We start from the raw sequence: 24,516 nt of genomic DNA, 5'->3' as shown, positions 1-24,516 counted from the left end.
TCTGAAATTCCAACCTTTTACCCTTCCAAGGAGGCCACTGGTGCCATTTGCCTGGAAGAGTGGTCTTCCTTCTCAATGGGATCTTGTGTTCAAAGTCACAGCTGGTTTTGTGACCAGCTTTGACAACAGAAAAACAATGAAAGAAACATTGCCTTAACTTTGAAGGCACCAAAAGTCTCCACTTTGGAATGGAAAATTTAGCCTGATCAATCATTTGAATGGTTGGGTTATGGTAAATATGGAAATGTTGTACTTGGTGACCTATGAAGTTCTTATGTGCAATCACAGACATCCATGGAACTTAAAAATAGATCATACTCTAGTGGTTAAGTGATCTCTTACATTATTTCACTTGGTGGAAATATTTTATTTCCTTAGACTGTCTGAAAGTGTGTTCTTCAGTATGAGGTTCACATTATCATGCTAGAAGCTATTCTCTTTGACAAACTTGGTGCCTGTGACTTTCAGAAAAAGATTCAAAGTTAGGTTTATTTTCTCCCCTTCCTAGTTATAGGATACCTTCACTTTCTGATGATTATCAGTCTTCATTCTTTTCATTATTTCTGTCTTTTCCTCTTCTGCTTCCCTCAATCTTCCTTTCTTTCCAGTTTTCACATGTTCTTATCTTAAATCATTTGTGACTTAATGAATATAAATTAATGAAACCTCAAAAAATATGACTGTTCAAGGACAGTAAGAAAGACAATGTTGTAGTTTACACACAGGGAATACATTCTAGTCAGCTTGTCAGTAGGGTGTGATTTTAGCACAATTAATATAGCAGTTTGAAATGAACATGAACATTGACTTGGCTTTTATAAGCAACCTTACTTGTAAACAGACATAGAGCTAATAAATGAAGCAATAGACCTAAAGAAAATAACACTTTTTTTTTTTTTCGTTCTGTCAAGAAATAGAAATGATCGTGTCGAGGACTAGAAGATTAAATTGTGTCACTTGTCAGGAAACTGGCAAGCAGCCCTCTTCTGCACTTTGGTTTTATGCTGGGGACAGGTTTAATAAATGCACCATTGTGTAAAATGTCATTGCTGCATTGTCAAGCAAAGGATGTCATGTGATGGCTCTTCCCTAGGAAGACATGTCAAAATCGGTCATTGGCAATCTAGGGACATCAGGAGACACTGAAGGCATTTAATATTACAAAAACAATTCTTCAGAAGATGGAAATATATCTGTTTTTCTCTGAAGGAAAATTAATGACCTTTCCATCACATTTTAATTTTTAAAGCCAAAGGATGCTATCTAATCATAATGACTGCTTCTAGAAAGCAAAATACTAGTGACTAGTAAGTTCTTAAAATTCTCTTACTGTTAATTAAATAACTGCAAATGAAACATAGAAATATACCACTGGTTGCCACTGTCTACATGTGAGCTTGGTGAATAATGACAACATATTTTGAAAAATGTTTGTTCCATCATTATTGGTCTAAATAAGGGATTTGTGAAAGGTCTGAATATTGTGTGTGTGTGTGGTCATACTATTAGTTTTTCTAGCACGATGTTTATTCTTAACTGCTGAAGGCTTGGGGCCCAAGTTCAGTGTTCTGCTGAGTTGCTGGTCCACAGATAGAGTTACATAGGGGGTCTCACATTTTACCCAACTTCTTCAGGGATCTACTCTGCCATGTAATCTTCTCCATAAGTTTCTTGAACTACATGGCCATATGTCAAATGTGGCAGTGAGGCAACCAGAGAACAGAGGACTTCAAAGGGACCAAGGCACATAGCTAGGAAACCCAGGTCCTCTTGTTCTAAATAGTATACTGTTGGCTGGGAGAACCAATCCATTGAACCTCAGTTTGGAGTCTAGTTTATTTGGGGAGAAGTCCATTTCTCAATTTTCCTATACTTTAAACCTGTATAATCACACTGTTTGGGGTATAGTTTAGCATGTACAAGAAAGCTTCTCATGTTTGTAGGATTTCCAGAAACACACACATATGCATGCACATTTATATATTCCTATTCCATCACTGCCTAGACATTCACTAGCTGTCTAGAAGCTTGAAATGATATCTTTTCCATTTTAAAGTGACTTTTATTATCATGCCATCATATAATCAATAGAAAAGAGGACTCAAAAAGATAGGAACAAGAAACTTACAATGGACAGATAGAGTGAAAAGGGGCTAAGGACACGTAGACAGGCAGTTAAGGAGAAAAGAGAAGTGTTGAAAGCATTCCTTCAGTGCCTATTATGTGACCGGCACAGCTTTGGGCTTCGGCAATCTTACTGAACCTTCAGCACACCTTAGGGACATAGGCAGCACTGTCATCATCTGGCAGACAGAAAACACCGGTGAGGGGAGTTTCTCTCTGCCAAGGTCAGTTCGGGTAGTAGCAGACACCAAATCTATGCCTTCCTAGAGTTTGTACAGTACAAATCTCTCAGTGGTCTCGGGACTAGTGACCAGACAAAGCACTCCTTGGAGCCTTTCACTCCAGCTTTATACACTGTTCCCATCACATTGAGAAAATGCTTATATGGCATTAGTTTGGACCTGTGTATTGTTCTTTCTTGACAGTACTTCAGACAGCTCATTATTTGAATCAAAATATTTTGATGTTGTATGTCAAATACTTTATGCCTTTGGGTGTCACTCTTTCTAGCCTCAGTTTCACCCTCCATAAAATGTGAATCTTGGACATGATTTCCTCCTCAATTTTCATAATCTATATTTAAATCACAAGTTAAATTTTCAGCTGAGAGTTGTCTTTGAACTCTAGATGTCTCTACATCAGTCAAGAACATGGGAGGGAGCAGCCTTAGTAATAGTTGAAGGATCTGCCAAAATGAAGGGGGAGACCCAAGAGTTCTCTCATACGGACAAAGAATGTACTCTAAAGTATAAAGTAAAGAAACTAAGTATATCTTATTGTTTTAGGGAGGAGCACAGGACAGAAATTTTCAGATTTTCCAGGCCATAACCATGGGAGGTAATATTCACACATAGCTGGGAGGGCAGAATAAGTGCTAATAAACAGAGATCAGAATAGAGAAAATTGTAGCTCAGGATATAAATAAGAATGCTCCATGTATAATGAAGGTTCTACAAATGTTACCTCTCAGAATTATGTGTAACTTAATTATGGAATTAAGTTTTCAAGGAGTAAAATTTCTCATTTCTATAGACATGAGATTTCCACTCATGACTACAGGCAACAAGAAGCATTTCTCTCAGAAATGCTGTTATCTATTCCTAAATGCAGGGCAAGCAGGTGATATAGTGACTGTTACATCTCAACCCCAGAGGCAGAATTTACTAGGAGGTGAACGGCCCTTCAGATAGCAAACATTTGAGGATGCTGATCACGGCCGAAGGATTTCTAAAGTAGTCCCATAACCAGCTGGTTTCTTTTTCACCTGTTCCACTACCATGGTGTAGCCTTGGTTGGCCTGGAAATCACCCTTTAGCTGAGGCTTGCCTCAAACTCATGGCCATTCTCCTGCACCACCACCTCAAATGCTAGGATTATAGGCATAAGTCAGCATACCCAGTTCATGTCTAAACATATAAAATGGAGCCTATTTAGGATTCAAACACAATCTTCTCTTGACTTACAGGGTTACACTCACATGTGTTTCAAATCTCTGACTGTTCAACATGGATATTTCATCTCTGAAAACCATTCAATTCAACTTGGAAATTTAATTGTCACAAAGCATGCATTTCCTATGGAACACTTTTCTGGATGAAATCACCTGCAAATGAACCTGAGAAAACAAAACAAAACAAAACAAACAAACAAACAAACAGCAACAACAAAACCACAGTTCTCTTCTCTGAGCTGCAAAGCTGCAGCTGTCTAATGCAACCACTGTATCAGAACAGTCTGGTGGGGAACAAGTGTCTTTGCCTATTTCAAAGGGAAAATAGCAGAACAGGTTATTCATGGGTAATGAACACAGACTGAGTCAGGATGTGAAGTTTATATACTTGTTAATCAGGTTACATTTCTCAGTGTTATTCCATGCTGGCCAATACCATCTTTATCCACAGGACTTGCCTTAACTAGCTGCCAGACTAACTTCTTTACCAAATCAGAACAAGGCTCCCCTTAGCTCTCTCCCTGGAGGCCTTGATCATGAGCTTTGGCTTTATTTAGCCCACTCAGTTCAGTTTCAGCAAGAGTTGTCCTTAATCAATTGGGCAGAAACTCTTTTCCCTGGATATTACATTCTGCCCTTTAATATCTTATCACTGTGGCCTTCCTTCAGCGAGGACCTTGTTTCTTTAGCCAGAATTTGTCTTATGACTGATATTTTTTTCTTAGTGATATTCTCTCTCTTGATTTCTCATCCATCCTTGGCTCTATGGTCCCAGCTGTTCCTGTTCCATGCAGGAATGTGTCCTTTTTCTTTCTCCTACAGTAAAATCTGCACCCCAGCAATCCTTCTTGAAGAATCTTCCTTATAGCCTCATGAATTACCTCCTTCAACATCCTCCCGCACCCTAGGTCAATTTTCCCTCTTTCTTCTTCTCCATTTACTTATTAATATCAAAGACATCCATTTAGCAAGCATTTATTAAGCCACTTATATCTACATCATAGATGACATAAAGATATAACCAAGTATAGTGGCATGTGATTATAATCCCAGCATTTGATAGTTTGAATGAATAGTACAAGTGTGAGGGTAGCCTTGCTAATATTGTGAGATTTTGTTTAAAAAGTAATTTTAAAAATGTATTGATATAATTAATTTTTTGGCCTATGAGGATCTTTAAGCAGGTAGTGTCATATTATGTATTATACATTATCATATATTATCTACTACATATATAATATATAAACTATGTATAGGATGGCTTCCATTAGTTTCTGAAGCATTATTTATTTTGTGCCTTTTCGAGGTTGTTCTTAATTCCTGGTTGCATTTTATATTATTTATTAATTGCTCCATATGGGTGATTCTTATTTTCACAACTTATTTCTAGGTTCTAACAGAGCAGGGTCTAGCTCCAGCAACTACTGCATTTCCATGGGTGCTATCTTGGCTCTACTTGACCCCTTAAACTCAGCACCTAGTCTTCTTTCAAAGCAAGCTGCTCTTGTTTTATTCTCCCAGACAGTTTGCTCTTTTTCCATGTTCCAGCTTAAATTTATGCACTTACTTAATGTATTATCCAATTATATTTTAAGATCTAGAATCTTCCAGTGGGACAGTTTCTCTGACTCTCTCTAAACATCTATAGAACACCCTAAGAATGCTTCTGTATCCATATCCGTACCAGCACATGATTTCCCAATGCTGTGTACAGTGTTGATTCTAGATACTATATTGCTGACCCATTAATTCATATTGTCACTCTTTCCATGAGAATCGAAGCTGTATCTATAACCTCTCTCTAAGTGTCTAACCCAATGTTACATTTGGTAGCTATCAACATGCACAAATTAAATACGACTTAGAATTCAGCAAGTACGAAGAGATTTGCAGAGTCACTACAGGAAGCTTTGATAACCTTCCAAGTCCAGAAGTTGTATAGAATTATCATTCTCCGAAGGTACAAATGTGACTCACTGATGCAGTGGCTCAACCCCCAAGTCATTTTCACGCTTTCAATCTTTACCTGAGTCTGCCATCCTCTGCTGCAGCACCTCCTGGAATAATCTTCGTAATAAATATGCCAGGGTCATCTCCAATGTGGGGATTATCTGTCCCTCCAGCAATACTGAATCCCAGGCCTGAATTTCCCTGTAGGAACAATAAGTGGATATTAAATGACATGCTGTCACCTAAAACCCAGTTCGCCAGCTTTTTGTGTTATCATGTTACTACTCAAATGGAAATTTGGGGGTAGCAGTCTTACATACAAAGACATAAAGCTGTCTGCCAGCAGACAGAGCAAGGTCAGAACTCTCATGTCTTTGCTTTGTAATAACTCAAAGAGTGGCATAATTTTTACTTAACAATGCTGTTTTTATGCAGCAATTAAGAAAGCCATGAGTTCATTACAAAGAAAAATTGAAAATTAAGCACATGGGAAATGCAAAGAATCCTTAGAATATCAGCTGTGAAAATACACATTCACATGAAAAACAGAAAGAAGTTATATAAAAACCAAAATGTGCTAAAATAGTGAAAATTGTGTGGTTTTGCCTTGTTTTTACTTTTGTTGCTGTATGAATTATTTATCAAATAAATGGCTCCTATGTAAGTAACACATTCAGACTTCAGAAGGCAGGACTCCCAACACAAAATGCTTCCAATGATGAGCAAGGTTTATTTGCAGTGGCAAGAGACAAGCTGTGTGCTGCTTTTTCAGCATAAAAGTTTGAGTAGTTCACATTCTAATAAACTTTTCATACTTCTTTAGATTACAGTAATTGACATCCAATATTCATGTACCTTCCAAAAATAAGGCATAATGAAAGTTCCCTCAAAATTCACTTATCATCTCCAACATTTCTTATTTACATATCCCCTTTAATCCATATCACCATGGTTACATTCTGTTTCCACAATTGTGTTCTGATGTTTTTCCAGTTCATATTATATTTTAAGTCCTTTCTATATATCTAGGTACTTTTAAAATTAAAGATTTTAAATGGTAAAATAATATCTCATTGAGAGCATATGCCATCACTTCTTTAACAGGCTTTTTGATGCATATTTAATTATGTTCATGCTAGTACAACAAATATAGCTTACTCAATTTATGACTGCCTGATTAAGTTTCACTCTGGGGTAAAAACAGATAAAGAGTAAGAGTTTAACACTTAATCCCGAGAAATTAATTAGGGCACTCAATTAGTCATAAAACCTCAATGTCAAGATAAAGCCAGCTATAAGTTGATAGTTATGCTACAATAAATGTCAAGGTAATGTTTAGCCATATTTTTTTGTGAGTGTGCTTGTGTGTGCATACAGGGGTGGGAGTACACACACATATGTGTACACCTGAAGAGACCAGAGGAAAATGGTGGATGCCTTCTTCTATGACTTTCTAACCTTCCCCTGAGACAGGGCCTCACTGAACCTGAAGCTTGTCATTTTTTACCTAGGCTGACTGACTGGCCAACAAGCCCTTGCCAACCTTCTGTCTTTTCCTATGACCACTGCTGAGGCTGCAGGTGAGTGTGTCTATGTCCATGTGTCCTGCGAATCCAAGGTATTCTTCTAGATGAGGAATAGTACATATTTGAGCACCAAGTGCTCTTACACACCTAGCCATCTCTCCATCCCTGGCTTAGCACTCTCTTTTATTTATGAATTTAAGAAAAGTGAATTTTTGAGGGTTCCTTCCACAGTTGTATATTTATATTAAAAGCTTAAAATTTAATATTAGTCAAAAGCAAGTAAAATTCTATATTTTGTATATGGGCACCTGTAGACACATGACAGATAATACCATGGGGACACACACACACACACAGACCCACTAAAATAAATCATGAAAAATTAGAAGGGTTGAAGAGATGGTTCCGCCATTAAGAGCATATTCTGCTCCTTCCAAGAACCTGAGTTAGATTCCCAGAACTAGTGTTAAGTAGTTTACAACCACTTAGAACTCCAACTACAGCCACATGAAAACCACAAAGCAGTTTCACTTCACAAGTGTTTGAAAAGGTGTTATGAAGACAAAAGAAGTGCTGAGAGAGTGTGGCAGAAAGCAGGCCTTGTGTACTATTGTTGGGAATGTGAACTAGTACAGTCATCACAGAAAACAGGAGTAAATGCCTCAAGAAACTGAAAACAGAGCTAATAAGAGCTCCAGTATTCCCTCTTCTTGTTATTCTCCTGACATTTTGATATCAATGTGTAGAGACTTAGAGATGTCTGTCAAGATCTCTGTGTCCTCATGCTGTGCTGAGCAAAATAACAAGCCAGAACTATGGACACAATCTAATATCAACATTGGAGAGCCAGAGGCAAGAGGATCATGAGTTCTAGGCTAGACTGGCTGACACAACAAGACTCTTGCAAGAAAGCCAACTCTTGTGATCAAAGTAAACATGCATCATGGAGTGGATGGATAAAGAGAATTTGGTATACAATGATATTCAACCTACAAAAAGGAAGTGATCCTATCATTTGCAATCACATAGAATTAGAGGACACTGTGCTAAGTAGTATACAAAAGACAAAAAGATAAATATTGCATATTCTCATAAATAAATCTAAAGCTATTGACTCCAAAAATAAGGAAAAATACTAAAGATAAAATAGACATAGATAACAAATAACAATATGTGTCCAAAGTAAAAATGTGTATCTCTAAAAATACAAAAGAGGGAATGTAGATGATTAGTTATTTAGAATGCATACTGTCAGCCGGGCGGTGGTGGCGCACGCCTTTAATCCCAGCACTCAGGAGGCAGAGCTAGGCAGATCTTTGTGAGTTTGAGGCCAGCCTGGTCTACAGAGTGAGATCCAGGAAAGGCGCAAAGCTACATAGAGAAATCTTGTCTTGAAAAACCAAAAAAAAAAATTAAATAAATAAATAAATTAATTAATTAATAAAATAAAAAATAATGCATACTGTCTTAGTTAGGCTTTCTATTGCTGTGGAGAGACACCACAGCCATGGAAACACAAAGAAAAACATTTAATTGGGGAGGTTTACAGTTCAGAGATTTAGGCCATTATTGTTATGGCAGGCAGCATGCAGGCAGACATGGTGCTGGAGAAAGAGCTGAGAGTTCTGCATCTTGATTCACAAGCAAAGGAAGTAAACTGTATGTGGGTTTGTGCACATGAGTGCAGTGCCCTTGGGGGCCTGAAGAGGTTGTAAGTGCTCCTGGGCTGGATTTACAAGAGAGCTTACTGAAACAGATGCCTGGAAGCAGACTCTGGACTTGGTAAGAATAGTGCATTTAGTAGTTTGAATGTAATTAGCCCCATAAGCTCACAGGTAGTGGCACTATTAAGGGGTATAGCTTTGTTGGCGTAGGTATGGCCTTACTGTGGGGGTGGGCTTTGAGGTCTCATATGCTCAAGCTATGCTCAATGTAGAAACAGTTTACTTCCTGTTGGAGACTTATCTGTCACACAGTATTATTAATAAATATTTCGTGAATGAGTGAGTGGTTGAAACACCTACTGAGAATGTACACAAATTGTACTAAAGAGAAGACTCACACAGGACACATTAGAAGTCTATAATTCCTTGAGGAATGAATTGAGGAAGTAGAAGCCATTTATCCAATATGGATGTAAGAATGAAAAAGGTAAGGCTTGAATATTAAGATTGTGGCTTAGCTCCAGAAGGAACAATGATGTAGGGATGTCCACGTTGGGGAAATTCTGGGGGACCTTTCACTCAGAAAGTAGCTGACTTCTCAAAAAGTATGAGGACTCAAGTCTATCGAGAATGAAGATGGATGACTTTAGGGGCTTCTTTAGGGATACTGACTAGATACAGGAAAACTACTCTTGCAATGGAGAAAAGGAAATGTTTTAAGACATTTTAGAAGGCAAAGTTGATCACAACTGTGTTTTAAAAACATTCTGTGTTTCAACAAATCTTGAAAGTAACTGCTCTGACGATGACAAAGGAACACTTAACCACTGTTTTGAGAACTGAGTACCATACAGAGCAGTCTGTGGTTCTTCTGTCCCATACTATGCATTTCCCTGACCCCAAACCCACTCCACAGAAAAGGATGAATGGATGGGGAATTCACAACGGAAAGATGTAGATATAAACATCAGTTAACATGCCTTGTGTTTCTGAGCTCAAGAATTCTCAAAAGCTTTTGTAGTCCTACTAAAATTAGTCTTCCAGAAGGGCCTGGTTAGTCACTGCGTTTTAGGAGAGGTTTGTCTGAATTTAGGTAGAAACTGATTAGAAGTCCCCTCCCTTCCTGTTTCTCCCAGCTTTTGCCACCAGCCTGCAACACACAGAGGATTGCAGCCTAAGAAAAAGCTGCCTGCTGCTCTCCAGGGCTGAGTCATTTCAATCCCCTGACAACTGTCCCAGAGCTTCTGGCTGTAGGGGCAGGTCTCAGCTCTTTCCTTTTCTAAGTGGCATCTCTCCATGGGAATGGGCTGACCTCTGGCTGACACTCTTAGATCCTGAAAATTGTGGATAATAAATTGGATGTTGAAGTCCAACACAATCAATAGAAACTAAAGGTGTCTTGCTGGTGAGGGCAATGCCTGTAAAGGGTTCTAGGTGAGCTTCTGTGTACAGGTAGTTGGGAAGATTCCATGATTGATGTGTGGAACTGGCACTATTTGTTCTCTTGGTGACCAGTTTTCCACGTTCGCTGACTACCCTGCAAAAAAGCACAGCCCATTGTCTAGTTAAATGGTTCTTCCTGCTGCATGTGTCAGCAGTATCTCCTCTCAGCAAACAAGCAACAACTGACAGTTGCCAGTATTACAAACACCACTTCCCTAGGAAGGCTCCTCTTTTATTTTTAAAAGTTTATTCCTCAAAGAACACTGTCAAAGAGAAAGATAAGACATGACAAAATCTTATGCTTTTGTATACTGTTCTACAGACATAAATTTTTTTGTAATTTAGAAATTAAATTCTCATTTAAAATACTATTTTCTGTAAGCCTGTTCTAGGAATTTATTCCAGAGAAATAGCTACAGATATGTGCAATGCTTTGTTGTGGCATTATTTTTCCAAGGAAACACACCCACACCCCCATACCCCCCCCACTCCTGAAGTCAAACATCCATATAACACAGACATGGTTCAAAATAGTGTGATGGGCTAGGAAAATCACTCAGTGGGTCAGAACAGTTGTTTCACAAGCCCGAGTTCAAATCTCCTACTCTCATCTAGTGTCTTGTGGTAGGAATTGAAGATTGAATCCAGGATCTTGAGCATGCTAGGCAAACAGTCCATCACTAAGCCACACTGCTGGTCCTTTTTATTGTAAAAGAAGTTTCACCAAGTTACCCAGCATAGCCTTAATCTTGCCATCCTCTTGCCCTAGACACTCAAGTAACTGGGATTATAGGAATATATTAGAACTCTTGGCTTAGAAGGACATTAGTAAATAAGCATGGAGTTGGAGCATTTGGACCTGAAATTGATTATTCATTCTGCCATTCTCAAATTTGAGTCTAGTTTTCTTTTCTGTCAAATGCAGAGAATAACAGCCGTGTTACAAGGCTGCCAGTCAGATGGAAGCAGATGATGTGGAGACTAGCACAGGGATCACTATGGCACATGCAAGATGGGAAAGCAAATTTGGAAAAAGTAAATCAAGTTCATTTAGAATGTTAATTGAATTTGAGAGAACTGTTGGTGCCAACAGAAAGGAAGGAAAATTACTGATACCTGGAGAAAGAATAATAATTACTTGGCAAGAATCACTGATTGATTTCCATATTTTAGGCACCAGGCAATGACTTCTTTGAGGGAAGTAAAATAAAAAGGGTTATTGCAAAAGTATCTAAAAGAAGCTTTGGGAACATTTACATCCTGTAATGCCATTAGAAACAGATACATCTTTCTCACAAATTTCAACAAAGGGTCTTAGTTTCTTGATCATTTCTCAGTGTAGGTTGGTTGCAATTGGAGCTTCTCTTATCTTGCCATTAAGTCATTTATTTTTAATGACGCATCTGCTGCAGTTCCCAGAAAATCATTTAAAGGGACATCTGGTTAGAACAGTGTATGCACAGACTTAAGAGAGAACTGGGGCATCTTATGATAGTTACCCTTGACTTCTGCTTGCCCACTGGTCCACACATATTATTAAGCACAGAAATCTTGTCCATTTGAGCTATTCCTTCCATCACCTACCTCCTCCCCACTTTCAGACTTCATCAGCTCTCACTGCTTTTCCTGCTTCTGGTCTTTATCCCACTCCACCATCTCATGAGCGCTTTATTCCTTCCCTCTCACCAGGGTGTGTGCTCAAAGGATGACTCTCAAGCTTAAAGGCCCATGAAGATGAAAAATGTAAAAAGACATGGAGGAGGGGGACAGGCTTAGGCGATATCAGAACAGAAGAGGAAGAATGAAGCAAAATGACAAATAGTCTTTGCAGTGGGTATGGTTAAAAGTAGGGAGTGACCATGTCCCTTTCATCTAAAGGTGAGAGCCATTCCTCAGCCCTCTGATATAACAACAACTCTGAAATACCGGTCTACTGTTGGATTATTTTTCTTCCTTGAAGGAACCCAGGAATTACTCTTTTTTAAATGAAATATCAAATGTGAAATGTTAGAATCCCACTCCGCCTACACACACATACAGTATTTAAGTCCTCTGAGAAGCATGTGTCAAGACAGGATTAAATGAGGCAATTTTATTAAGGCAAATAATGACTGTGAAAGAAGATGGAGAAAAGATCAGAAGAAGCTGGAAGAGCCATAATGTAACAATGCACTCAGAGTCCCCCTCCCACTAAGAGAAAGAGAATAGGAAGGGGATCAGGTGATAACCTTCTAGAGTGCCTCTTCCGAATACATGAGATGAGATGACTCTCCTGTCTCCCAGAATGCACCTTACCTCTATAGCCCTGCAGCACTCAGCCACTGGCTGTTCAGAGCAGCCCTTGGGAAGTATGGCCTTGGGGCAAACTTCAGAATAAATTTCAGCTTTCATAGTACTGCAGCTGGGCTCCTGTGAATTATGCTCTTGGAGTTGGCAGTCTGGGAAGCACATTCTCATGGCTGCCACACAGTCCAACATTGTGAGGATGAAAGAAAACGTGCAAACCAGAGACAGAGTTCAGGGTCAGCCTTTTGTAAACTGCTCACTATTGCAGTGATTCATTTCTGCTTTCCCTGTAGAGCCTCACATATCCCTTTGCTAGCACATGAGGTGCCTGACTCTGTATAGATTTTCCCTTCATTTGCTCTACATAGTTTTGTAACTGTTTTACAACTCATTTTTGCACATAGCACATTATACTGTACTTGCTTACATTCTTACCTGCCACATTCTATTGCCAACATCCATTCAGAGCATAACAATTCAGTTATGCATTTTCTGTGCCAGAATCATGTAGTACATGGATATGGAAAGAACTGAACAAATTCTTGCATGGACTTAACTGACTAGAACTGCTTTTCTGCCTAGAATGCTTCTCCTCTCTTCAGTACTCGATGTATCTTCCAATAACAAACTCCACCTCACCTGTTATCTGTGATGTGTTCTCCAACTGCTTCTTGAGACAAAGTAGACCTTCCCTCTATGTGTCTGCATAACTTTGGGCATAACACAAATTGAATACAAAACTACTTGAACATTGTACTCATCGGTTGGTTGTATGTCAACTCAACACAAGCTCAAGTCGTCAGTGAGGAAGGAGCCTCAGTTAAGAAAATGCCTTTAGCCGGGTGGTGGTGGCACACCTCTTTAATCCCAGCATTTGGAAGGCAGAAGCAGGTGGACCTCTGTGCCTCTGTGAGTTCAAGGCCATCCTGGGCAACACAGTGAGTTCCAGGAAAGGCGCCAAAGCTACACAGATAAACACTACCTCAAAAAAAAAAAAAAAAAAAAAAAAAAAAAAAAAAAAAACAAAGGAAATGCCTTTATAAGATTCAGCTCTTAATTCATTTTCTTAATTAGTGATCAACCATTATGGGTGGTTCCAGGCCTGGACTAATGTTTTATAAGAAGGCTGAGCAAATAATGTGAAACAGGCCAGTAAGCAGCACTCTTCCATGGCTTCTCCTTTGGGGATGAGCAGCAATATGGAAATGTAAAGCTGAATAAACCCTTTCCTCTAAAGCTTGCTTTTTGGCCATGGTCTTTAATTGCAGCAATAGAAACCCTAAGACAAATATCTTCCCCTCTAAATTATCAGCATTTAGAAGATAGGTTCACACTGTATTTCCAGTGACATTTCTTGATTTCAATCCAATTTGAGAAAGCAAATGCTCAGTGAATGTTTGCTGAGTTAAACTAAACTGGGGAAAAAAAAATCAAATGCATTTGTATGACTGAGCTAAGAAGGAAAGGTCAGGTGAAGGAGGTTACTTAATTTTGCCATAAAAAAGGATAATGGCTGAATCATCTCATTAATCCCATGTTTATCTGAGTAAATGCTATGGATTCAATATTGTATCAGACTGAAAACAAAAGAACATAAAGGATTCAATACCTCAAAAACCTTCAGTCTACCTGGGTCCTCAGATGGAGAACAGTGTGGGTGTGGCACAATATTCAAATGTGTCCTTGGCTTTCTCTGGATCCATCTACTACTAGAGTAATTCTTGTTTCAGACTATCTTACTTCTCCTTTCTCTATCCCAACTATCTTCCTCGTTTCTTATTCACCACTTTATATAAACAGAGATTCATTGTGTTCCCAAAGTACACTTTTCTCTTTTTCTCTTCAAACATCAATGTGTATGATTTTTCTTGTTTCCTCAGTATTAATTTTTGCAATCTTCTAACTGTTGAAATTGACATTTTATTCTTTACCAAACTGTGAGGATAGTTCTAAAATGATCAATCCTTTTAAGTTTTTTTCTGATATTAACTACCCTGGTCTTAATTTCTTTTTGGGGAAGAAAAAAAGTACTTGAACAAAGGTAACTTAGGTCAGAAGGAGTTTGTTCTAGGACATACTTCCAGAAGGCTGAGCATTCATAACTAATAAGAAGTCTATGTGTCATGATTTAAGAGCTCGTTGGTGGCCCCAAAGGACCTGCTACAGTCAGGGTTGCCTGGTCCCAAGGATTAGTGACTTGCTGCATGTACAAGAGGGCTGCTTGCAGAGAGTGCTCCTCTCTTTGCATTCTACCTCTATTGTGAGGACACAGTGTGCCCTCATGAGAAGTCACAGGGTTCAAGGACAGGCATACTGGGAGTACAGAGTAGCTCTTATCAGAGACTGACATGCTAATGCTTTGGTCTAACCTAACCACCAAATTATTGTTGTTGTTGTTGTTATTATTATTATTATTATTATTATTATTATTGTTATTATGTATATATGCAAGATGTATCTGAGGGGTAAAAGTAGAGAACAGAGGAAAACTTTGGGGGGGTTGTTCTCTCCTTCTTTATATGGGTTCTGGGGATCAAATTCAGAATGTAAGGCTTATGTAGCTGGCACCTTTAGCTACTGAGCCAACTCACCAGCACATAATTTTATGTTCTTTGCAAAGACTATTACTGGCTCTCTCTACTCACTCTGTTGGCCAGGGTCACATCATTTTGTAAAGCTCTTCTATTTTGGTTGAATAATGACTATTTCTGCAAAGTGAAGTGATCCCTCCTTACCCTATCAGACAACTATCTGCCAATCTTTAACTCACCACTCCCTGGTTACCCCTACCAATGGTCAGCCATAGGTTTTCCAAATGAAACCATTGAATCTCAATCCTTAATCCTCTTTCCTCCATGTTTGGCCTGTACTGTAAACAGATGGCAAACTCTCTGGATGTTTGGTTTGTTTGTTTGTTTGTTTGCTTTTGAGACAGGGTTTGTCTGTGTAACAGCCTTAGCTGTCCTGAAACTCGGACTCAGTAGTTCAGACTGGCCTTAAACTCACAGGGATCCACATGCCTCTGCCTCTGGAGCGCTGGGATTAGAGGTGTGTGCCACTATGTCTGGCTCTATCTGTATTCTTGAACTACAGCCTCCCCTCTGTAGATCTGCCACCCGAATAAACTTGTGCTGTATTAGAATTGCTCATTCCCTGCCTGTCTTTCCTCTTTTCCAATTTTATAACCATACCTTCCTATGTATGCATATGGCCTCTTAGCCTTGAAGCTTCCCTTTTGTAGTTTCCTGTCCTCTTTCTTTGAATTCTATCTCCCAGGGCCCCAACTAAGTATCCTTTGTTCTAGGAAAGCTCACTTGATCTCACATCAATCCAGTTTTACAACCAAAGGCAAGGTCTTCTGCTAGTGTCCAGGAATGCAGTAGTCATACTGATGTCTCTCAGGCAATTTCTACCATCATGTTATGCTGGAGGATGTGTGTATTAGATTTACCTTTAAGCCTATCTTTCAAGAATATGAAGTCAGGAATGGTCTCAGGTCATAAATCTCTGATCTATAATACCAGAAAATAATGTTGATAGAAATTCCAAGTGTCCTGGGTGCATTGTAGGTAACACCAAGCTTGTAACACTCAGGATGAATTAATGCATTTAAGAAGAATGAAAAGAATCTAAATAGGAGACTTGGTTCTCTACTTAGGTCCTTCAGCTTAAATATGGGCTCTTTCTCATTTCCCTCCATTCTCTTCCCCTGCCTCTACTTACAGTTCTCAAACACAGTTAAGGCTTTTCCATCTCTATGCTCAGCTCAAGCAACATCTCTGATGCAAAGCTCACAGGACTCATCATATAGGTTTAGAGAAGGTTTCTGTGTACCCTTGGCTTAAATTGAACCTACTCCTGTATAATACAATCCATTTATTGTATTGTATTATAATAATTAGAAGCTTGAAGAAGGATTATGCTGATTATGGGTACATCTAACCATGGTAGGCATAGAGTGTACAAAAATATTGTTTCTTTTAAAAAATAAATTCAGCCTTATCATGTTTATTGGTATTACTATATTAAACGTTTCAGTGCCTTTATGTTGGCCATTCCTTAAACAAGTATATTTAAATACTTGTTCCTTTCTGTTTATTATTTCTTCTATGAGTTCTGAAAGATTAAGCAGTTCACCTTTTGAAAAATAAAAAATATCTTTTGGTTGGCCTCCTGCTGTATGGAGAGGTACAATAGAATAATTGCCCAATGGAAGCCTGAGGAAGTAATTCACCTACATGGTTTCCTCTAATTTCCTAATCACACCCCAAATCCAATCACACTTTAAAGAAAATGAGGCTTGAAATCTATTTCATGTTGCTCTTAGAGTCTCCTTTCATATCCTGGAGTGAAGTTCTACCTAAATAATTTTCTCTAAAGAGCTCATATTTGACTAAGGGTTTAAAACACAATATAAAACATTCAATTCTCAGCACCATCTCCAGAGTGTTCCTGTATCTGAGGGTAAAATAAATAACTGGAATTGAAGTATGAGAGAAAGGCACACAGTTCCTTCTGTGGATACTTCAGAATATAAATGGAACAACTAACTGCTTCTATACTGATCCTTTGTGTGACAGAAGTAAGTATATGGGTATTTACTTTCTTCTATTTTGCAGTAGAAATAAATTTTTATTTTTAGGAATGAGGAACCGAGGAGGGAGTCTCCAAGTTTTTCTTAGATTCTCTGATGTGTCCCTTAGACGTAAAATAACAAGGACAAAGTATTGGTCAATCATTGTACTTGATGCAAGTTCATAATTCTCATTCTGCATAAATATGACCTGTCACATCCCGCCACTTCAGATCCTCTGTATACACACACACACACACACACACACACACGCACACACACACACAGTGTATTCTTAAAATCCTCTACTTGTCCACAACAACAAGAAGAAGGAAGAGCCAGCTTTCAGAGCTTTGCCTTTGACTCAAGCAAAGCATACTATGATGCTTTCTTGAAAGGTTTATGCACACAGCTTTTTCTCTCCCAGAAGGCAAAAGTGACAACCTCAGAAAAAAGAAAATACAGCCAAGTTTAAAACAGAAGCCTTTCAGAAGGTCAAAGCATGGATTTCTCTTAACAAAGCAAAGCACAGGGTCTTAGAGACAAAACCTTATTATCCAAATAATGTTATTTCACAGCACTTAATGATAGATGGCAATGTCTTTGCCTCAGGCTATAGTGCTTTCTCATCCTACAGTGAAGCCAAAGGTTTTAACTACCATGGCAAAGTCAGGATGGATAGGATTATATGCTTATGAGTCTTAGGTGCTATGACCAAATTAATTATCTATGAATTTCACATTTTAAATTCATTTACATATACTCTGTATTCATATATGTATGAATGCAGATATTATATATACATATCACACACATATATGAAACATACCATAGTGATGTAAAGTCTCCCAAATACAAATAAATCTGTATATGTGTATGTATACTAAACAGTGTTATGCTATGCTACCTAACGATGACTTAGAAGCACATTTCTAAAAGACAGCAGTAGAATTCTACACGGCTGAAATATTTCCTATTTAAGTAGATACTAGGGTAAAAATTTCAGTGATATATTTCATTGTAGGTGAAAAGTGTTCATTTTGTTTTGATCAGCACAAGGTTTCTTATAGCCCAGAGTAGTCTCAAAAATCACCAAGTAGCCTAGGATGGCCTGAACTCCTTGTCCTTATGCTTCCCTTCCTAAGTGCTAGAATTACAGGCCTATTAACCAAAGTGTTCAGATCACATGTGGATGAAGAAGAGATTTTTGAAAGCTGGACATCCATCCATTCTGTGCATTCAATGATGAACTTATTTGAAGATACTGCATTTATACTGTGAATCAGGATCATACTCCTTTGACATCCACATCTATAATTAAAATGCTATATTTTAAAGATATTTGTAGAGAACAACCTAATTCTTACCTAGCTCACACATGTACCTTTGCCAAGAACAATAAAATCCTATGCCCTCCTACGTTTCTTGCAGCAAAGCTTCTCAAGGCAGCAGAAGCTGGCCTGGAAGTTATTCTACAGCCCAGTCTAACCTCACATTTGAAATCTGCCTGATCAACCTCCCAAAATACTGTCATTGCATGAATATGCCCCACACGTGGTACTTTCAAAGTTTACTTAAAATATTTCTTTGTGTGGTGCTTGGGATCAAATTCAGGGCCTTGTACACACTAGACAGGAGTTTTTATTTATAAGTGCTCTATCTCTGGCCCCTGTCTTTTCTGTCTCAAAAAAAATTTATTTAAAAGGAGTCTTTAAAACTTGATATGCTTGTCCTGAACAGTTATAATGATGTCACATAGAATCATCTTATTTATAACATAAGGGACCATTATCTGAAACATTACCAGTGTGTTTATGGACAAGTGTAATCCAATGAAAGAAAATAATTCATCTGTCATGAGCTATGTCCTACTGTCTCTACCCTAGAACATTCATTTCCATCTATGAGCTTGGCATGGGCAGTATAATTTGCACTTACTTATTGGGAGGGGAGGGAGAAGACACTGAGAAGGGAATAGGCTAAGTGCCAAATCAACTTCAGCCCATCCGAAGAGGACAAAGAGAATTACAGCTATGCAGAAAGGTGCAAACACTTTGTTATTCTTTGAAAAGTAAAATATTCTCAAATGTGTTCAACACTTCCAGACTCATTTGAAAACCTGACTCCCACCTACAATCTTATACTGTGTCAAAATTGTTTGGATATTTTAGTATGCCAAAAAATTTTCAATATGAGATCAGAAAATGAATAAATTTAGTAGACTTTTATATAATAAAGTTAAGTGCATCAATCATTTATGGAAGCTGCCAATTTTCTCTACCCCATTCATTTATTTTAACCCCAAGAACATTTGAAGTGATAAAAGTTAGGGGATCTATGATTTAGGATATGCAGATAGCAATTTAGCATTCATTATTTTAAAGCAGGTCCAGGAAATGCTTCTGAGTGGGCCTTTAACCCTATCTGTAAATCAAAGATGAAGTTAAAAATACAGGAGTCCAGATACATTCAACGGTCATCCAGACTACCTTGCATTAGACTTTTACCACAGCAGTAGCTAATGGTACTGGATTAGACTTGAGCCATTTGAGCTACAAAGATATGTTTCCTTCATTAAATATTAATCAAAGAATCCAGGCTGAGTAGTTTCTATAGCTTAGCAGTTTGGCCATACTCAGCAATTTCTTTTATCATGGCTCTCATTAAAATAGAAGGAGAAGCACAAGACAGAACAAGCTAAGGTAACCACTCTGTATGGATAATAATGTGAAAATTTTGAGCTGTGTTTAAAAGCCTTCATGAGTATAATGGCTTGATGTGAGTATATGGCAGCTACCTTCTAGATAACTAGACTCCCAATGTCTGTCCTTAAGTGTGTGTGGTTGCTGGTCAGCTGGAGAATCTGTATAGATAAATATACACCAAACAATCAATGCCAAATCATAAAGTTACTCTGTGTGTGTGTGTTTACTTTTCTTCTATTCCACCCACACTCTTACTCATTCATGCCTTGACTCACTCATTTTTTAAATATTTATTCACCCATATAAATGGATGGCATGCAGGAAATACAGGCTTAACAAAATAAGAATTTAAGAACACATGAAATCCTGACTTTATGAAGCGCTAATGAACCAAGGATTTCTACACATCAAAAAGGTTTCACTGGGCTAGAGATGGTGAAGCAGTTATATGTGCAGACTGTTCTTGCAGAGGACACAAGTTTGGTTCCCAGTACCCAAATGGTGACTCATAGCCACTTGTAATTACAGTTCCGGGGGACCCAATGCCCTCTTTATATCTACACAGGCTTCTGCATGCACATGGTGCACCTAAACTCACTCAGGCTCACAAACATATACTAACTAATTAACTAAATAGATAAATGGTTTTAAAAAGGATTCACAGATAATGTTATGAAAGTTACTCAAAGTATCAGCTTTCTCTTCTACAAATGAAGATGGTAATATCTTACTGGGCTCCTGCCTTGTTCTCAGTAACATATCCTAGTTTTGTGATGTGCGGCAGGCACTCATTGTTTACTAGAAGACAATGGATTTATCCATGAGCGACTGCACAGATCACTTAAACAATATACATAGCAGCTGATCTTAGGAAAAATTCCTCCACTATAGCCAATGTAAATGACAGAATAAGTTTAATAACTAATATTTGTCAAGCTTCTTCCTTTTTTGCTTATTTTCACTTTAACTTTATTTATTTTAATTGATTAATTTTTATTTATTTTTTGTAGATTTAGAGGTTGAATCAAAGGCTTTGTAGATACCAGGCAAGCACTGTACCAAGGAGTAACACTTTCAGCTCCCTTCATATTTTTAGTATGTATGATGTGCATGCATGCATGTGTGTATGAATGTGGGTGTATATGCATGTCCACATGGCAGCACAACACATGTGTTCCTTGCTACCTATACCAGAGTAGATAGCTTTCTGGGGATTCTCCTCTCTTCAACAACCATCTCACCATAGGAGCAGCAAAGTTATAGACTTTACATGGATCCTGGGTATGTAAAGTCAAGACTTCATGTTTTCTGGGTAAGCACTGAACACAATGAGTCATCACCCAGACCTCCATTTTTAGTACTTTTAAAGAGCATTTTTTTAGGCATTGTGGTATATACTTGTGCTTATAGCACTTAGGAGTCCGAAGTAAGAAGATTGTAAATTCAGTACTAGCCTGAGATAGACACTAAGAACTCATCTTTAAAAAGGACATTTTTTTTTTTATGATTTTCAGATTTTGTCTTCTCATAATTCTGAGAGATGATCAGAGCAGGGCTTGTTCTGGCATTTACAAGTGAAGATGCAGGAACTCTAGAAGGTCTGTTGACTTACCTATACTTAACTATTCAATCCGTAAACTAATTCCTGAACACACATGTTCTACTTAGCAACTCAGTTTTCTTGGAGAACACTGAGAAGATGTGTTCTGTAAAGTTGAAGTGGTTGGTGTACTGATGGCCAGCATTGGCTCTGCTCACTAGGATTTTTATTCTAAATTTTCTTTTAGGTCACATGATCTATGAGCTTGCGAGTACAAGTTCACATTAGGCATGTAGCCTTGTACTTTTGTAATACTAGATAAAGAAGAAAAGGCTTCCTGGCTGTGGTTTGGGAGATGGTGAGTCCTTCAAAGCACATATCAGGGGCTACAAACATGATTAAACCAACGGTATTTTCACCAAAACACAGTATCCCAAGTTTAAATTGATCTTGAATTCTCTCATAATCTCATGGGACAGACCACACAGACAGACACACACAGAGACAGACAGACACACAGACATACACACAGAGACAGAGACACACACACATACAGACACACACACATATAGACAGAGACACAGTCACACACACATTCATATGCACACATGCACACACACATGCACACACACACAGACAGAGACAGAGACACACACAGACACTCACACTCTCATACACATATCTGCACACACCCACACACCCATAAACACACACTCACAGACACATAAGTCTTTAATCATTGGTGAGAAGGAGAAAACAATTAAAATATCCATTTGCTCTCCCTAAGTAGAGAGGAAAAGCAATGGTTATAAACTTTATATACACTTTCATAATGGGGTATTTCATAAAGGAAGATAGGGAGGAGGAAAGCAATAAAATGTAACATTAGAAGAAAAATCCTACTTAGATGCAGCTATGGGTTGTATCATTCTTATGTGTTTTGGGGATGGAAAAAAATGAGTTTTGAAGTTAACTCACAATAGCAATCTCCTTTGCTTATTATGTCACATAGTGTTTTTCTTCTGAATCTATTTCAATACATTAAAAAAGTGAATGCAACTGTACCCGTGGTTTTGGAGGGGCAAAAGTAACTCAACTATATACAGTATTGTGGAACAGATATTTCACTGTGTGCATGTAATACATTATTCATATTAGGTATGGATAATTTCCTAAGTCAGTGAATGAACATTTCCCTGAGTTATAGGGATTATGGCATAAAGTCACAGTGTCTCTTCCCATAAAGCACCAGGGCAAAATAACATTTGGAGCTTTATCTGTCTTATACCTGCAATCATATTCCTTTATTATGTACAATTTTACATCAGCCCTCAAGTCCTATACAGCTGGCTGCTGGGATCATGCTATGTTTGTTCTTACAATAACACCATTTAAAATCTAGTCTTTTCAGTGAATGTTGTCTCTAAGCTCCTTTTTGGGTGACAGTGTGGACTTTGCTTATGCTCAACCAAACTTCAAGATTGATGGCTGTTGAGGGGTTACAGTGTCAATGCTGCCCCCTCCCTCCCTCCCTCCCTCCCTCCCTCCCTCCCTCCCTCCCTCCCTCCTTCCCTCCATCCCTCTTTCTCTCCCTCTTTCTCCAGAAGAACAAAATGCAAGTCAAGGTTCTAGTTTTGTAGCCAGTCTTTTAGCAGACATAGAGCTCCCTCCCAATGGCAAATGGATAAACTACCTCTCTGTGTCTTGGTATATCTCTCCCAGCTGTCACTATGGACCTTCTACATGCAAGTTTTTACCACATCACCAGACATGAAGTTTTTTCTGACTTCAAGGCATATTCTCTGATTAGTATGAAAATATATTTCAGAAGATAACTGTGAATATATATTCTACTCAATAAAAAAGCAAGACACTGTCGGCATAAAAGATTCTGATTTCATGAATATTAAAAAAACTCTTAGAACTATTTCACAATATTGCTGTCATTCAAAAAGCTCTTATCCACCCCCTCCTCCCCCCTCACCATCAACTTGGTAGAGGCTATTTTGCTTCTAGTCTAAGGGGATTCACACTGTCAGACGGAAAGCCTTTACTGGGGTCATGATTCAGGCCTTGTGTCCTTCCCATGTACTGATCACTCCCAACAAATGGTATATTCTTATGTTTAACCAGAAAAGCTCCAACCATGATCTAAGAAGGTGACATGAAATAGGGCCTCTGTGTTCTCTTATTAAATTTTTGTTAGCTACCATCTCTTCCTGACAGGAACAGAATAGGTTAAAGAACATCTTCCAATATGTTACTGCCAAAAAAAAAAAATGCAAAATATTCTTTAATATAAGACCCTGGCACTCAACTACAGCCTGAGACAGGAGACAGATTTTAACAGTAGACAAAGGACAGCCCAGTCTCCTGGTGGGATGATGCCACACCCCTACCAAGCAGGATTATGTCAGCCTGAAACGCTGTCACATGGACCAACCTAAATGCTTACACCAAATTTAACAATACTATAGAGAACTGGTATTCCAGACCCTGGTTTCTAAATGGCCTCTTTGACACTGGTCACACTCCATTATCCTATGGATGAGGCTAAGTTTACACCTCTTTAGCATATCCCATGCAGTCCTTTTACTTTTATCTACCTCAGAGCATTGATCAACTTGTGAAACCAGACCCCTGCTGCTACAAAACCTCCTAAGGTTCTCTTCCCTTTAGCATGGAACATTCATCTCTGTGCTTACTAAAATCCTTAATAAAATCCTGTCTTCCCTGTAGATCATTCTTTCCACCCTAGAGACAAAAGCCTGGAGAACAGGAACCTGGACCTCAATATGATAGAATCTCACTCTCATTATTTTGCCATGTCAGTTATTTTTGTGAAGGGAGACATTATTTGCTGGATGCTTACCTCACAGTGTAGCAGTGTTCTAGTGTAGATATTAAATGTCCTCTGCAGAGTTCCTATTTGAAAGCTTGGTCCCTAGCTGACAGGACGTAAGAGGCACAGATCTCAGGTCACTAATCTCACCTCACCAGTGACTCCATAGCTGGAAGGTGATTAGGAACTTGGGCCTAGTTAGAGGAAGGAGTTCACTGGGGAACCTGCCTTTGAAGGATATGTCTTCTTTGTACCTCCCATCTCTGAGTCCCGTATACCATGATGACGTAAGTAAGATTTCTACCTTGTGACTGAGAAAGACTTCTGACATTGACCTCTGGCTTCTACATGCATATGTACATATGTGCCTGCACACACACACACACACACACACACACACACACACATACATG

The 24,516-nt window shown here is 38.5% G+C and overlaps 1 protein-coding gene across 7 annotated transcripts in view; it reads right to left on the bottom strand.

The window, feature by feature from the left end:
- The window catches only part of Dlg2 (discs large MAGUK scaffold protein 2), a 901,904-nt gene that overhangs the window by 576,019 nt on the left and 301,369 nt on the right, over positions 1–24,516 (bottom strand). For all 7 annotated transcript variants that reach the window (XM_036186483.1, XM_036186442.1, XM_036186459.1 and 4 more), the window contains exon 4: positions 5,601–5,725. In XM_036186483.1, the coding sequence (XP_036042376.1) occupies positions 5,601–5,725 (125 nt within the window). The remainder of the gene's footprint in view (positions 1–5,600; positions 5,726–24,516) is intronic.

This window comes from Onychomys torridus, chromosome 1 (assembly GCF_903995425.1).
Source record: "Onychomys torridus chromosome 1, mOncTor1.1, whole genome shotgun sequence".
NCBI lineage: Eukaryota > Metazoa > Chordata > Mammalia > Rodentia > Cricetidae > Onychomys > Onychomys torridus.
The sequence above is the reverse complement of the archived record's forward strand: the minus strand, read 5'-3'. Positions and strand labels throughout refer to the sequence as shown.